General features: G+C 38.4%; 2 protein-coding genes across 7 annotated transcripts in view; both read left to right on the forward strand.

Moving 5' to 3' along the window:
* The first annotated feature begins 588 nt into the window (after positions 1-588).
* Positions 589-2,073, forward strand: LOC122882767 (transcription factor HES-2-like). 2 transcript variants are annotated; one of them, XM_044210506.1, is made up of 4 exons: positions 589-744; positions 848-943; positions 1,057-1,144; positions 1,255-2,073. In XM_044210506.1, the coding sequence occupies exons 1-4, from the start codon at positions 655-657 to the stop codon at positions 1,569-1,571; spliced, it is 591 nt and encodes a 196-aa protein (XP_044066441.1). In that variant the 5' UTR covers positions 589-654; the 3' UTR covers positions 1,572-2,073. The 2 variants fall into 2 exon arrangements, with proteins under 2 accessions (XP_044066441.1, XP_044066442.1); XM_044210507.1 differs by having other exon boundaries at positions 1,060-1,144.
* Positions 2,074-2,728: 655 nt separating this feature from the next.
* Positions 2,729-14,998, forward strand: part of acot7 (acyl-CoA thioesterase 7) — a 61,321-nt gene continuing 49,051 nt past the window's right edge. For 3 of the 5 annotated variants that reach the window (XM_044210500.1, XM_044210501.1, XM_044210505.1), the window contains exons 1-3: positions 8,002-8,261; positions 10,070-10,187; positions 12,969-13,125. In XM_044210500.1, coding sequence (XP_044066435.1) covers positions 8,101-8,261; positions 10,070-10,187; positions 12,969-13,125 — 436 coding nt within the window. In that variant the 5' untranslated portion in view covers positions 8,002-8,100. Of the gene's footprint in view, positions 3,067-8,001; positions 8,262-10,069; positions 10,188-12,968; positions 13,126-14,998 lie in introns of those variants that run through there. The other 2 variants (XM_044210504.1, XM_044210502.1) reach the window with 2 other exon arrangements.

Here is a 14,998-nt window from a genome sequence, read left to right on the forward strand (position 1 = left end):
GGGCAAACAAATCTTAATAATGCAAACTGAGAAATTGTTGTTGCGGAGAAAATATATTATTTTAATGTAATCTATTATGTTTCATAGTTAGATCACAAAATAAATGAATGCTATATAGCCTGCATTTTGTTCCCAGCCACCCCTGAGCAATGTGTAATTACGCACAAACACACACACACACACACATATATATATTACAAACAACCCATTCAATCTACTATATATAAAATAATGAACCTAACTGTGTACTATTTAATATGATGTAAACTGAAGAGTTGGCAGAATTAGTATTTGGCGAATGAGCATTGGGGGTGTCCAAATTTTAAGCTTCTTTACGCACACAATTCTTCAGCTTCTTGACGCACATTTTGTTTGATTTAGTCAATGGATCATAACGCAGACACGCACTGCAGTTGTTACGCATGGATTAGAGTAGAAGACAGATGGTTATCTTACTAAATTTGATGGTTTTGTGTTGTTTTCATCGAATACATGGCCAATCCAAATCGTTTCGTGTAGGCTTGGGGGCGTACCCGTGACGCACACAAACCGACGCCACGAACCTGGATATATACTGCAGCCCTTAGCCGTTAGAGACACATCTTCGCAGACTTCTGTTTTGGACACTTCTCTGGCACAAAGGCAACGCTGAAAATGTCTCCAAACATGAATTGTGAAGCTCTCCAGTCTTTTTCTCCAAGGCTAACTGTAGCCAAAAGAAAAGAGGCTCTTGAGCTCAGAAAGGTAAGCAAAGTCACTGAATTTTGCTTCTTTATTTTTAACATCTTCTCTGATGTCTTACACTAAATGTAATGAATAAATGCTAAATAGTATGTGTTCTTTTCAGACTATGAAACCTTTGATGGAAAAAAGAAGGCGCGCCCGTATCAACGACAGCCTGAACCATTTGAAAAACCTCATCCTTCCCCTCACAGGCAGAGATGTAAGTTATTGTATACATTTCAATATATGCAGAAAACAGTTTTCAGCTATGCTAAAGTTAAGGCAACGTTTGGGCTCATATGTTTAACATTTGCTTTTTATCATTTTCTCCAGAAGACTCGCTACTCCAAGCTCGAGAAAGCCGACATCCTGGAAATGACTGTGAGGTTCCTCAGTGACATTCCCCCTGTTAACACCAAAAGTGAGTTATGGTTCTGCTTGTTTAACACTTTTATTGGTAGATTAATATATATATACAGTGGACTCTTATCATTTGTGAACAACGAAACTAACATTTCATTGTCTTTTCAGATTCCGCAGACAGTTACAAGGAAGGCTACAAAGCTTGTCTCCAGCGCGTCTCCGCTCTGCTTCCCAAAACGAGCCTAGACCAAGACGCGTGTCAGCGGGTGAATGACTTCGTCCAGCAGTCCATGTCCGCGACAGTCACCCCGGCCTGCCTAAACTGCTGCGCTCAGAGCTTCCCTCAGATCCAGCACAGACTCCTGAGCCTCAAATCCAGCTTCAGCTCCAGACAGGAGAGCCAGTCCCGCAGCGGCGCAGTGGCTCCCAGACGAGCTCAGCCAGGTCCGCAGGCTGTCAGCGCTGCCATGTGGAGACCTTGGTAGAGGTCGGGTCTCCCAAAAGCCTGTGAAAAGACTGTAAAGTGTTTCATATGTAGGCAACACGTTGAGATAGCATTACTTGTAAATATGCACAGTGATTCACCGCCTCGTTTCCGTTGATGAAAAGCCAGAATTCATCGTTAAATCGTATTGGTTGAGTATTATATACTTACGTTTTGCGCACGAGTCTGTTGTCCTGTATAAGTTGACAAGTTTAGACAGTCGTATTTTTTTAAATCTGCATGTATGTATACGTTAAATATTTAGTCCTCTTTGCGGACTAAGTGATTAAGGGCCATTGAAACAGCCCTGTAAGACCCAAAGGGTCAGTGTGTATGAATTTGCACCATAGACTTCAGTGTCTGTGCAGATGGAATATGTAGACCTATTATGTGTCACTGTCAGTATCTCTGTTGGGATGTGTTTTATTTTTGCTATTTACAGCAAATGTCGTATATATGTTATATAAACACTAATAAAACTACGATGTCGTGGTTAGATCTTGTGTTGTTGTTTTGTTTACCCTTCATTTGTAAGAATATTGGTCTTTACGCATGTGCGTAATTACGCATCTTTCACACACAGCCATAAAAGGTTGTATGATGGCCAATTGGAAAAGGAAAAGAAAACGTTATTTTGTCGACACACTTAACACACAAGGATAAACTGAATGTGCTTTGCATTCAAATTACAGGGACAGAAAATACAATTCACAACAAATATCACACAGCAAAGCGCATACACAGACTACTGTGTGTTAACATGCTTATTATTGAAAGGCAAGAGTCAAAACATATTTTGGGTCTGCCTCCTTCCAACAATAAGAGCATGAAAAATATAGACAGCGTCACCAGACTTTGAACTGAACCTTGGTGCAGCAAATGTTAGGCTATGTAATGTTTACTTACATGGAACACCTCTGTTTAATGAACAAAGGCCTGGGCGACACACCTGTTAAGCAGATTTGAACAGAATAAAAACCGTTAGTCATCGGGGACAAATGTTGTGGTCAGTCGCGCCCACAACAGGCGACATGAAATACTGCCCCTACGTTGAATTATGGAGTAAATGCGGTCTCTGCTGCCCTCTTCCGACGGTTGTAAGTATTGACATGGTTATGCTGTCTACTTCTGCTGCACACTAACGTCTTTCCCATGAACCTCTTTGAAAGCCACCGGCCACTACCTGTAAGCTAAATGGCTGTCATTTGTTTAACGTCATCTTGTAATATAAGCGTAGCATAACAAACAATTTAGCTACGTTACACTTTTTTTTTTTTGCGTTTGTGTGAAGTCCAAGTCATTTTCCTCGAGATGACTCATTTCTCAAAGAGGCTGTGACCAGAGCGGCCGGCGGACACCGGAGGAGTCTGATTTCCCGTCACATCACAGGAATCTCGCTGCAGCACGAGACCAACGAACACCGAGACCTTATCATCATCCCCCACCATGTCGGTACCACAGTCGCGCGGGGCAGCATCCTCCCTTCAATTATGCAGGTAGGACGTTTAATACGACACACAGACACATGTGCGAGCAACCTTCACATGCTATTAACGTGCTGGTGATCGACACATGACGAGAATAGCGCGCACGGCTACCGGCGTCGTTGCTACGTTCCTCACAGGACGATAACCCAGATAATCCGCTTCATGTCCTGTCATAATACACAGTAGGTACACTACAGTCGGTACAGACACGCAGACACACTGTGTTCTGCCGGTAGTTAATCTTGGCTAGTTTATTACAAATCAAACGGCATGTTTTCCTGTTATTTAGCCTGTGGGGGTGCAGCTCATCTATGTCGCATGTTGTATGACCTAACGCGGTTAGCACCGGTACGACACGGGCTGAAACTACCAAGGACACATTAAGGTCGCCATCATTTTACCGAAACTCCAATAAAAGTTTTATTTTATAGCGCAGGCTTGAATAATTAGGCTCTGTAAATAGTTTTTTCTGGACTGTGTCGTTAATAGCGGCTAGTTGACCCCTTTATTATTTCTCCAAAGATAATAACATGAGGAAGAACATTGAAAGCAAACAGCTAGCTGTGAGAGATATAGTTAGTGGTAATGACTGCTACCTATTAAAATACCTTTGCAATGACTGGGCGCCATATCCCAGCAGCATGCGGACTTTGTTGTACTCGTGCTGGCCCGTAGGTGGAGCCATATAGCTCTGTCACAGTGCTTCAAAGAATCCCTGACAATTCAGGTGAAAACTGAAAGTTGTCGTCGAAGCTTGTAGTGTTGTCATAGTCTACATGTCAGAACTAAACATACATGTCAGAACTAAACATTTTGTTTCAATTTGATTTTTAAAAATCCCCATAGATTGCCCCATAGCTTTAAATGCTCCCAAAACAGTAGCATTAAAATTAGTTTTATGACTTATTGTGTCATTGATATGTCCAGTTTTGTCTTGTCAGTTGCATTATTTGAAAGTTTATTTAGCTACTAGTGCCACATTTTGACACACTGTTGACCCAATCACTGGTTTGTGTATGTTTGGATTTAAGGAAAGGGGACATTTTCAACCTGAGATTTTAAGACATTTATGTCACAATCACTCCATGAAGTGGTTATCTAAAACCTTACTGAATGCTGTGTTCAGCAGAGACCCCGAAAGTAGATTCAATTGTTGAATCTGTCATCATACTTCGCCCTGTATGGTAGTAAAATCACATAGTTCCTTTAATTACCACTTTAAGAAATTTCCACAAATGTGTCATGGCATTTGCCAGGTTATAAAGTTGCATTACAGTTAAGTGATACAATTTTATGAACATATTAGACTCCAAGTAAAATTAACAATGAAAATATCCACCTGTTTGGTTGTAATATCAATGTTACTGATAAGGGTTTGACAACATTTTCTGTTATGTAAACATATCCTTAAAGCAAAAATAGTATTTCGGTCAAGAATAAAAATCTCTGTATCAGTCAGTAATAACCTAAATGCAATTACTTACAGCCTGCAGATAGGCTGAATACACTGTATGTAATCCACACTGAGAGAAGCTGGTTTACTGTATGTGCCATAAACTGTATTGTGTCGTAAAGTGCTGGAATACAAGGCTGATCAGGTGATTCTAGCCTGAGTGGGAGCTGTGAAGCCTTCTTGACTTTATGTGATTTACCTGTTCAAGCCTTTAAATGATCGAAACATGAGCAACAAAGTCATAACAGTTTGTATAGTGTACTAAGGTTCCATATTTGTGTGATGATGCAGCATGATGGAACATGAACTATAGCTGTGTGATGCTCAGTGTGTTCTAGGATTATTTTATGATGAGATGTTACTTTGTTGTTTTATCTAATTTCCTTGAACTTGCCTTGTCTATGTCAGAAAAGAATTACTAAACTTCTGTTCAAACAGTATGAACAGTTAAAGGTGGGTGTGTATGCAAATATAGCCAGTTTGTCAGCTAGTTTCTATATATAGGGCTTTGTCAGTGATTGTAGCCACTCCCCTCATGCTGAGGCTGCTCTTCCCTTTGGAGAAACTGGTTGGAGTCACCTGCACATTGATGCTCTTCTCGTTATACGATTGGGGTTAGGATTTTCCACTGTAACTCCACTGCAGTTTCATCAGACACACATTATATGCAGAAATAATTCAAAATAACACTATGAAACAACAAAATTGGTATTAAAGTCTTTTGAAAAACCTTCCCGGGACATTTGTGTGCATTTGCCCCATTAACTTTTCTGCACTCTGCCTTGCTGAGTCAAAATGAAAACTTTCTGAACCTTGGACTTTGTCGAGGTTATTGCAAGTGATCCACTTTCTGGACCACTGTGGCTAGCTCCCAAAACATTCATTATGCACGTACAATGTGTCCAAAAAAAATGCAAACTGCTTTGTTTTTAGCCTCTCCAAACCTTCCCCTGCCTCTCCCCCCTACGCTCTTTCTGTTGACTCGCTGCCCTTAGTTGCTTATGTCAAATTCAAACATCCTACCACTTAAGCCACCCTTGCAGACTTCCCATTCCCAAATGGCCTGGTCATTGCTCTGTCTCCTTCACTCCAACTCCCAGTGATAAAAGGCCTCTACCTCTCTGGAAAAAAACAAGTCACAATTGTTTTCTCTTTTTAAGAAGAACCTAATGATATAGTCATATCATCTCTTCCTGGGCTGCAAACTTGAATGTTGTCTCTCAAGTCCACGTTTGTGACTTTTTTATTACATCCTGTTGACTTAACTTTTTCCAGTCCAGAAATATTTCCACTGTAACACCATTGCAGTTTCATCAGACACACGGATAATATGCAGAAATAATCCAAAATAACACTACCAAACAACAAAATTGGTATTTCAGAGATGAATCTTTGTCCATGTGATTTCTTACCTTCTTTTCAGAACTATACAAAAATATCCCATAACCAAGTATTGTATGTATTTGGTCTAATCAGTTGCGATAAACAATGCATACCCACTGTACTCTAAATAGACAGGATTTCTCTGAGCCCAGAGAGATGCCATCATCATTAGTTTTACAGTACATTTGAAAACATTTTACACTGTCTATATTGCCGTTTTTCATTTTGGCCTTGAATATAACATGATTTGCTCAACAGTAAATCTTGACTTTTTTCTTTGAATGAACTTTTAGTCGCCTAAAAGGTTCTTGACTGTAACCCTGCGTTCTTCTTCTGCCTCAGACTGCTTAACTCTTTTCTGCACACCTTGGATCACTGGAATATTGTTGGGACTTTGACCCTGACACTTGCTTACTACTGCTTGCTTACAAATGTGGTAATCTAGGCTTAAGCTTACTCTCCTTGTTTGCAAGTTGCTTTTGGTGAGAGCATCAGCTAAATGTCTAAAATGCAAATATAACGTTTTCCCTCTGGCAGCTAATGTTAATACTACACTCTTTTGATAATTCCACTTTCCTTTTTAAGTAAAGTGTAGTCAACTGGTGTGTATCTGTCTGTGCAAACATGCAGTAATGCACATGTGGGATTGAGGTGTGTGTTTTGAAGTTTGTGTGTATACAGTTGTGGTTATTTGACAAATACCTGTCTTACTTGGTAATGTAAGATTGCCTGGCTAAAGTACAGTTGGATCCTGTCTGTGATGCACAATCCCCTCCACCCCAGTCAGTTCTTTGTGCTTTGCTGTGTTCTTACTGTCGGGGCTTGGGACAGAAATGACACCAAGATATGCTTTTCTGAAGCTAATTCACAGTTTTCGCCACTATTCTTCTCAACACAGGTAAAAGTTTTGTGTTTGTTTCAGCAGGCAGCAGAACGAGTTTGATTATGGTTTATACATTTGTTCACTCTGTCTTTTCAGTTAGTTGTAAGCTACAGTATATTTTAATAGTGGAGCTGGTCCAGATGGCACTAATTCTAACTAATGAGAATTAATGTGAAAAAACACGGTCAACTTTTAGGTGTAGTGTGTGGGCGTTACAACTTCAAAACTGATACATATAGGCAGATAAAAAGTCTGCCCACCGTGACTTGTAAAGAAAGTCTGTATATTCTAGATATGTAATATTCATATAAATATACATTGTTGGGTACATTGAAATATTTTCTACACTAACCACTTTCTCACCCACCTCTACTAATTCTAACTAATCCATTTTGCTGGGAACTTTTAACTAACCAGACAAGACCTCATACCTCAGTGATACATTACTTTAGCTTATCAGTGCATCACAAAACAGCACATACAGAATGAGGAGTTGCTGACATTGTGCTCCTGTGAGGTTTCAGTTGACATTATAAAGGACTTTTGTACTACACTGTACGTAATACAAGTGATCCATCCAGTATGATCTTCATTTTGGAAGGTATATGTGAACACGTTTAAAGGGCTGAAGTGTCTTTCAGACTAGTCCTAGACTAGACCCATGCAACATTTTTTGTTCTTTCAGCTCCCCTTCTCTAAAAGCATTATCAGTGGCTTTTGGTGTGGCTATGCTTTTGCCCCTGTTATCTTGTTTGTTTGTCTGCCAGTGCGATGTTTCTAAAACCGACTGGATTTACGTGGAAAATATTAAACAGACATGTCTTGTGGCGCTTATAACTGTGTTGATTTTGATCTTGGTCTGTTATTTTCACTGTTCTAATTGTAGATTTCTTTGTAATTGTTGAAGAAAAATATGGAGATATGTTTTAATTAGGCAGACAGTTTCTGAAAGAAAATGCACATTCTAACTCAACACAAACAACATTATTTTAACTCTTTAGTGTGCTTCACATGTGTATCTGGGCCACTTGGCACCCATGTTACTGAGATATTTCTCACTCTGCCTGTCAGCTGTGGCGCACAAACCTAGGTGTGATGATGCAAGATTTTATTGGTTACTTCTGTCTATCTGTGTATCAATGGGTGTGTTGAGATCCAGTTTGATCAGTCGTGACACCAACAAGGCGGGGTCAACATTAGCACTGCATGACATCACTCACCGCAGCAGCATCAGAGCCCAAAATCTCAGGAGATGTGAATGTAGAGATCATACAGAAGGGAAGTGGATTAGAGAGTAAGACTGAGAGTCAGTTAGAGTGCAAAGATGCGTTGCTTTAGGCCTCGGCGCAGCAAGGCAGCAGATGTGGATAAGACAGCAGCGGTGGTGGAGAAACACCAAGAGAGTCAAAGTCTGCAAGTCAGCAGAGATGTCAGGGAAGTTGTGGAGGCAGGAGCTCAGCAGGGCTCTAACTATCAACTCAGCAGGTAGTTAATCTCTGACGCGCGCGCACACACACACACACACACACACACACACACACACACACACACACAAATACCCAGTGATGCTGAATATACAGGATACTCTGTCTGGTTCTCTCTCTCTCTCGTTCTCTCTCTCTCTCTCTCTCTCTCTCTCTCTCTCTCTCTCTCTTCCCTTCACACACATGCACAAAAACAAAAAAATTGTGGTTTTTGAAAAAATTGACGTCATAAGAATACTTAAAATACTACTAATATTAAATACTGCCTTTGTTAAACTTTTTAATTGTTCACAATGTATCAGAGAGGTGTTGATTGAACTCTGGTCATGTTTGAGGCTGTAGCTTGTGCTGTTAATTGGATTGCAATATATTATAAACACTTTATAGCATTTTTGCTTCATGTATATGGGGTGCACAAAATATTAATATTTGAATGTCCTTTCAATATATGCTACAGCCTCATATCATAGATATGACAAACAAAGGTAAATCAACACCTCTCTGACACTATACGATTCACAACAGAAGTATTTATCACAGTGCTGTTATTGCAATAGACGTGAGTTACTAATTTATTTTCTGGTTACTAAATGTAATACAACAATGTCAAGTGTAGTACTCCTGCTCTGTTCTTGATGCCAGTAAATTGTTACTTACGGTCGCAATTGTAAAATTCCCCACATGTCTAAATGCAACTCTGACTCAGACTGTTTTTATAGGAAGTCATCTGTCATTCATATAAAAAAGAACATTAATCATTTCAAAATGGCATCAGTTGTAATCTTAAAATGGTTCATTACTGTTGCAACCATAAACAAAACATTACGCATGACTATTGTACAGTGAATTCTATTAGAAGTAAACAATCATCTTCCTGTTAAATAGGGGATTGCCAATGATGTCAAGATGTGGATTTTCTTGCTTTGTATTGCACACACACACTCCTGTAAAGCCTTACCATCTGATTCACATGATTAGTCAGATCTCAGTGCAACTGTGCATTCCTGTCTGGTTTGACATTTGTGACTCTCTGAGCCTGTAAACAGATTAGATTGTAACTGGTAAAACTAGTTTAATCCACACACTAAAGAGTTGGAAACAGCTGATGTACATGACAGCATACAACACTGTCAGTGATAATGATACTGAGAGTCATCAGATAGACATGGAGAGGTGAGGCTGAAGTCAAAAAAACATGATACTCTTGACTTTGTAGAAAATACTCCAACAACATGTTTTGTTGAGCTTGCACACCATATGAAAAGTGCTCTATAGAAGTCCTTTCAACTCATGAGTGACTATCTAGAAACACATCACAACAGATATGTTCCTAGATAGTTGTCCTAGCCTTTTGGTTTCAACAAACAACCTGTCATACATTAATGCCTGCTTCCACTAAGTGTCAGCCTTATTCAACTGAATAAATCAATAACTAAACATTTTGTTAAACTGTGCTGATTAACACATCTTCTGCCCTCCACAGCCCACTGTCTCAAGTTGTTGCCTCAGTCCTGCATTTTTAAGAATTTGATTTAAAGTACCAGATGTTTCTAGAGCAAGAAGATGCTACCTCTTGAAATCATTCCATAACTATGTTTCTACCTATTGCAGCCTCCCACTCTTCAAAAGTTTTAAAAAATATGTGAAAGGTTAAATTATCACTTAGCATGGCTGGTCAGGTTTTCACATTTATTGATCAATAGTATTTTATTTTCCAACAGGATGCCAATAACACTTATAATAATGCTAATAACACATGTAGTCCTACCAGATCCACAGTCATGCCAACTAATCTTCTCTGTACTGCAGGATCATGAGGCCAAATGATGCCAACATTGTGGGCAACGTCCACGGCGGCATTGTCCTCAAGATGATCGAGGAAGCTGGATGCATCGTTGGCACACGACACTGCAACACACAGAACGGGGTAAGAGACAACAACTACATTCAGACCCCACTATTAACTATGTTATTGTACTACTGTGGGTAAATAAAGATCGCAGGACTTCTCTCCTTAAGTTGTTATAATGTTAATTTTTAGCAGAAAGATATATGATCTGTACAATCATACATTTGTCCAGTACTATATGTTCCTGAATAAACAAATAAAATTACTTATATTAACCACTTCTTTTATACATATGGAAAATATGAAAAATTGGGAAGAAAATGAAAAATTAGGCAAATGAAGAACATTAAAAGGGAAAAATGATTCTTTGTAGAGTTGTTTCTCTTTCCAGCATGTGAAGGGTCATTGGGTCATTTACTTTATGGGATTTAGAGTTAGAAAGCTTTTTTTTGAACCACTTTAGAACATAAAATGTTTATTAACACACAGTTTGAGAAGCAGTCTTCAAATAATAAGAAAACCCTGACAAAATCCCACAGTTTACCTTGTATAACAGCTTTTGAGTCTCTTATTTACAAACTGCATGGCTGCATTAATATTATTTTTATTCAGTATTGCCTCACCCAGATTTGTTTTCCTTCTCACTGTCTTGGTTTTACTTTTCACCTGGTGAACTTTAACCGGCTTTTGACTTGCATCATTTGATTGTCATCTCACCTACTACAACATTGTGATCATAGTTGCCGATGTCCTTTTACCGTTCAGATAAGCCATTAAGACAAAAACATTTATGGACACATTGTGTTTTTGCATATATTACAGTACACCTCTGCTTCATAAAGACACATTGAACTATTGTAATAAAGAATGAAAATACTTACAGGTAGTATAGTACTCTTGAAATCATCTAAAATATTAAAGTGAAAGTAAATTTAGAAATTACTTCCTATAATACTGTACACCATTTATGAATTCATGTTTTTATATCAAATTACATGGTTTATGTTTAGTGGTTATGTCATAGTATATGTAGACCATCACAATCAGTCAATCAATCAATCAAACATTATTTGTAAAGCACCTTTCATACATACAGGTTAGTGCAATTCAAAGTGCTTTACATATGACTGACAAGTTGATAATAAGACATTACAAATGTAAAAATCATAGTGTCTGCCATTCATTGATTTTGAAACATCTAAGATTTCTGAGAGCTCACAGTGAGTCACTAAGAACTGTTTAACTCTCGAACTGTTTTGAACAGTTGCTCCATCAAGTTACACTTCACATAAAAACACCGTGTGTAAACCAGGAAAATACACACTTACAGAAGAAATGGGTCATCATAATCAGTTGTATGTGCTGTATCTCCTCACAATGTGTTTTTCTAGTAGTTTTTCTTCGAGTATGACCTTAACGGTCATGTATATGCTTAAGGTCTGAGTTTCTCCTGGTCATCTTTTTACACTGATTGCAAAAGTCGCACATATTTTGTAAGTGTGTTTTTTGTATTGATCTTTTACAGACATCATGGTACCTTTAAACTTGTCTGATTAACATCTCAGTGGTGTGGCACTGGAGACATTACAGTCCAATGTTGGTGAATACAGTTCTTTTTCCCACTCCGTTCCTGTTTCTTCACCTGGCCTTGCTCTTACTTACTTTTAATGAATTAAAAGCAGTTCAGATGATGAACATGAAACATGTCAATGATGGAAATTGAAATTGAAATTGAAGCCCCTGGATCAGTGAGTCCACCGCTTTGGTCCAGACTGAAATATCTCATCAGCTATTGGATAGCCATGACATACTTTGTAGCCATGACATTCATGTTCCCGAGATGATGTCTTCCCCTGATCCCCTGGCTTTTCCTCTAGCACCACCATGAGGTTCACCTTTTTGGTTTTGAGTTTGAACTATAGAATGGGTTGCCATGAAATTCAGATATGCATGGTCCCTAGAGGATGAATCTAAATGACATTGGTGACCCTCTGACTTTTCCTCTAGTGCCACCAGCAGGTCAAAGTTTTCACTTATCTAGTGAAATATCTCAACATGTTAAGCATGCTAACATGCTGACACATTCTGGTTTATATTATTTTCATCATCAGAGAAGGGTGTTAGGTCTAATAATTATTCTGAGTTTTGTATTGTATTGAATGGGGCGTAAACCATCTGAAGCACTATTGTTATCAATGGAATGTGACAGGTTGAAAAAAATGAATGTCCCATGATAAAGATGAGAATATATCCTCATGTAAACCAAAAGACTAAAACTTGGAATAAGATGTTTTGGTCTTGAAAGTTCAGAGTTTAAAATAAGTGTCAAAGCATACTGGAGGTCCTGTGACAGATGTGTCTCTTGTATCTAGCAAAACATAACCCCAAGTAAGATGAAAGACAAGGGAAGTGACCTTTTCTTGAATTAAGTCAAACAGCCTTGCATAGTCAGCACTAAATAATCCAATCCATACTTAAAACAAGTCCGACTAGATTTTAAATCTAAATATAAGATAATTAGTTTCAGTAGGACTAAACAGGTTAGATACATTTTCAAGTTTAGATTTTTTATTAGATTTTTTTACCCTAAAGCACAAAATTACCACATTACACCAGTAGTGGATTTACAGGGTAAATCAATACCGATGACAATTAGGGATTTTTTTCGCTGAGATTTATGGCTTTCACACCAAATCCTGCAGTTCACTTTCTTTGGAACAAAAATGTCAGATGCTTGCTAATGCTGTTGCTTCCTGTACCGATCATCAGTGGAGGGTGATGAAAGTCATTGTTTACTTAATTGCAATTGTATGTATGTATATTTGTATAAGTTTTAAGTTTGCTGTTTCTACTCTCTAGGACCGCTGCTTGGCAGCTCTGGTTCGGGTGGAGAAAACAGAGTTCCTGTTCCCTGTGTTCATTGGCGAGGTAGCCCACGTCACCGCTGAGATCACTTACACCTCCAAGCACTCACTAGAGGTGCAGGTCAAAGTCATGGCTGAGAACATCCTCACAGGTGACTAATTTTGATGCTGGCATTTGATACTTTGACAACAGGCACATGCCACATAGTAAGTTCAGGCTGTCCTTAAGATTAGATGATTAGATTCAACTTTATTTTCATTACACATGTACAAGTACAAGGCAACGAAATGCAGTTTAGGTCTAACCAGAAGTACAATAAGCAAGTGCAGGATATAAAGTGTGTGTATAAGGCCAGGATAGAATGAATGTTGACTGAAAGCATTCCCATACAGGGAGGTGAACCCGGGTCACCTAGGTAAAAACCAGGAATCCTAACCGCTAGACCATATGGAACATATTAAACTGTTTGATAATATATTCAAATGAGTATTAAAATTCAATACCATTCTAGGCAAATTATTAAAATTCTGCCTTGGTTTATAGAAGTAATATTCATAATGCCGTTACACCTCTGGTTAGAATATGATAAATTAAAAAAAGATATTTGAATTCTGAATATTTTGTTTGAACCTGCTGCCTCACCTGTGCAGCAGGTTCACCTTTAGCCTCATTCTCACCCACATCGCTGCAGAGGAGAAAAAGAATGACAGGAATTCAGGTGCACAGGTATTCACTGACAGGAAGACAAACACACACACAAGGATACACACCCACATACACACGTATAAAAATACTTGCCACCTACAATATATGCTATAATAATTAGGGGTGCAACTAATGATAATTTTCATTATTGATTGGTTATTTTAACCGATTAATACATTAATTATTTGGTCTATAAAATGTCAGAAAATAGTGAAAATGCCCATTTTCATTAACACAGTTAATGTGTATTTAAACCAAAATAACTATTTACAAAAGGATAAGCGTGGGGTGTGAAGGTGAGCTGCATCCATAGGGTAAGTGTATGTGAGTAGGTGTGTGAGTGTTGAAGGCTGCAAAAAGGCAAAACAATCCAAAACCTGGAGACATGGGGACTGTTGCTCTGTTATTAGCTTATCTGCAGTTCAGGTTCAGTCCTGTTGAAGTCATCTAAATGTCAATAAGTATATCTGAGGTTTAGACATAGACTGTATTATGTTTAACTTGACCTGCTGCAGATTAAACAGAGGTTTAAGGCCATATAATTCAGTATAAAGGACGTTCAAATCTTTCACTGTGTAAGATCTTACAAAGACAGCACTAGCAGTGCAAGTGTCAAACTATTCTGTAATTTAATTTACAAGGTGCCACGTCTGCTTCAATTAATTTTTACATATCAGGTTACTGATTTTCTGACAAACTCAAGAGGTCAATTCATAGCAACCATGTATCAATTAATACAGCAGCACAAGTCCAGTACCAGTCAGTTTGTCAGTAATGTAGGCAAGTGAGACACGTCACATTGTTCAGTCACCAACATTGATGTATTGCACTTTTAGTGTAAGCTAATATATTTGACAGATTTTTCGTACTGCGGTAGATTCTAATGAAAAAACAGTTATTGTTGGGGCAAAATATTCTACGATATGATTTAGGTTTGTATTATGATTAAGATGATTTTATTTCCCTACGCACCTGTTACTATTTATTTTACAAGTGAATGTACAGCAGACATTTTGATAAGCACAGGTGTTGTAATAACATTTATGATGGCTTTGCTCTATTTAAGCGTCCCAGTAAGCTATGACAGTGTGACAGTGAGCCAACGTTCACAATACTGTACCAGGACCCTAAAAGTGAAGCAGTTAAATGTAATTCAGCCATGATTCATTTTATTATTTACACCTGTGCTTTTCTACATGTGAACACAATGTGTTCCGTGAAAAAGGCTTGTTTTATCCCCTTTATTGGTGTCAGTGGTGACAGTAGAGATGACAGGAAATGAAGGGAGAGAGAGCTGGGGAATGACATGCAACAAAGGT

Source organism: Siniperca chuatsi, linkage group LG10 (assembly GCF_020085105.1).
Source record: "Siniperca chuatsi isolate FFG_IHB_CAS linkage group LG10, ASM2008510v1, whole genome shotgun sequence".
Taxonomy (NCBI): Eukaryota; Metazoa; Chordata; class Actinopteri; order Centrarchiformes; family Sinipercidae; genus Siniperca; species Siniperca chuatsi.

What these genes read in the sequence shown, in the direction of transcription:
- LOC122882767 (XM_044210506.1), top strand. Translation starts at nt 655, where the DNA reads ATGTCTCCAAACATGAATTGTGAAGCTCTCCAGTCTTTTTCTCCAAGG. An exon ending in TTCCCCTCACAGGCAGAGAT is followed by an intron (nt 944 to 1,056) that starts GTAAGTTATTGT and finishes CATTTTCTCCAG; the next exon opens with AAGACTCGCTACTCCAAGCT. An exon ending in TCCCCCTGTTAACACCAAAA is followed by an intron (nt 1,145 to 1,254) that starts GTGAGTTATGGT and finishes TTGTCTTTTCAG; the next exon opens with ATTCCGCAGACAGTTACAAG.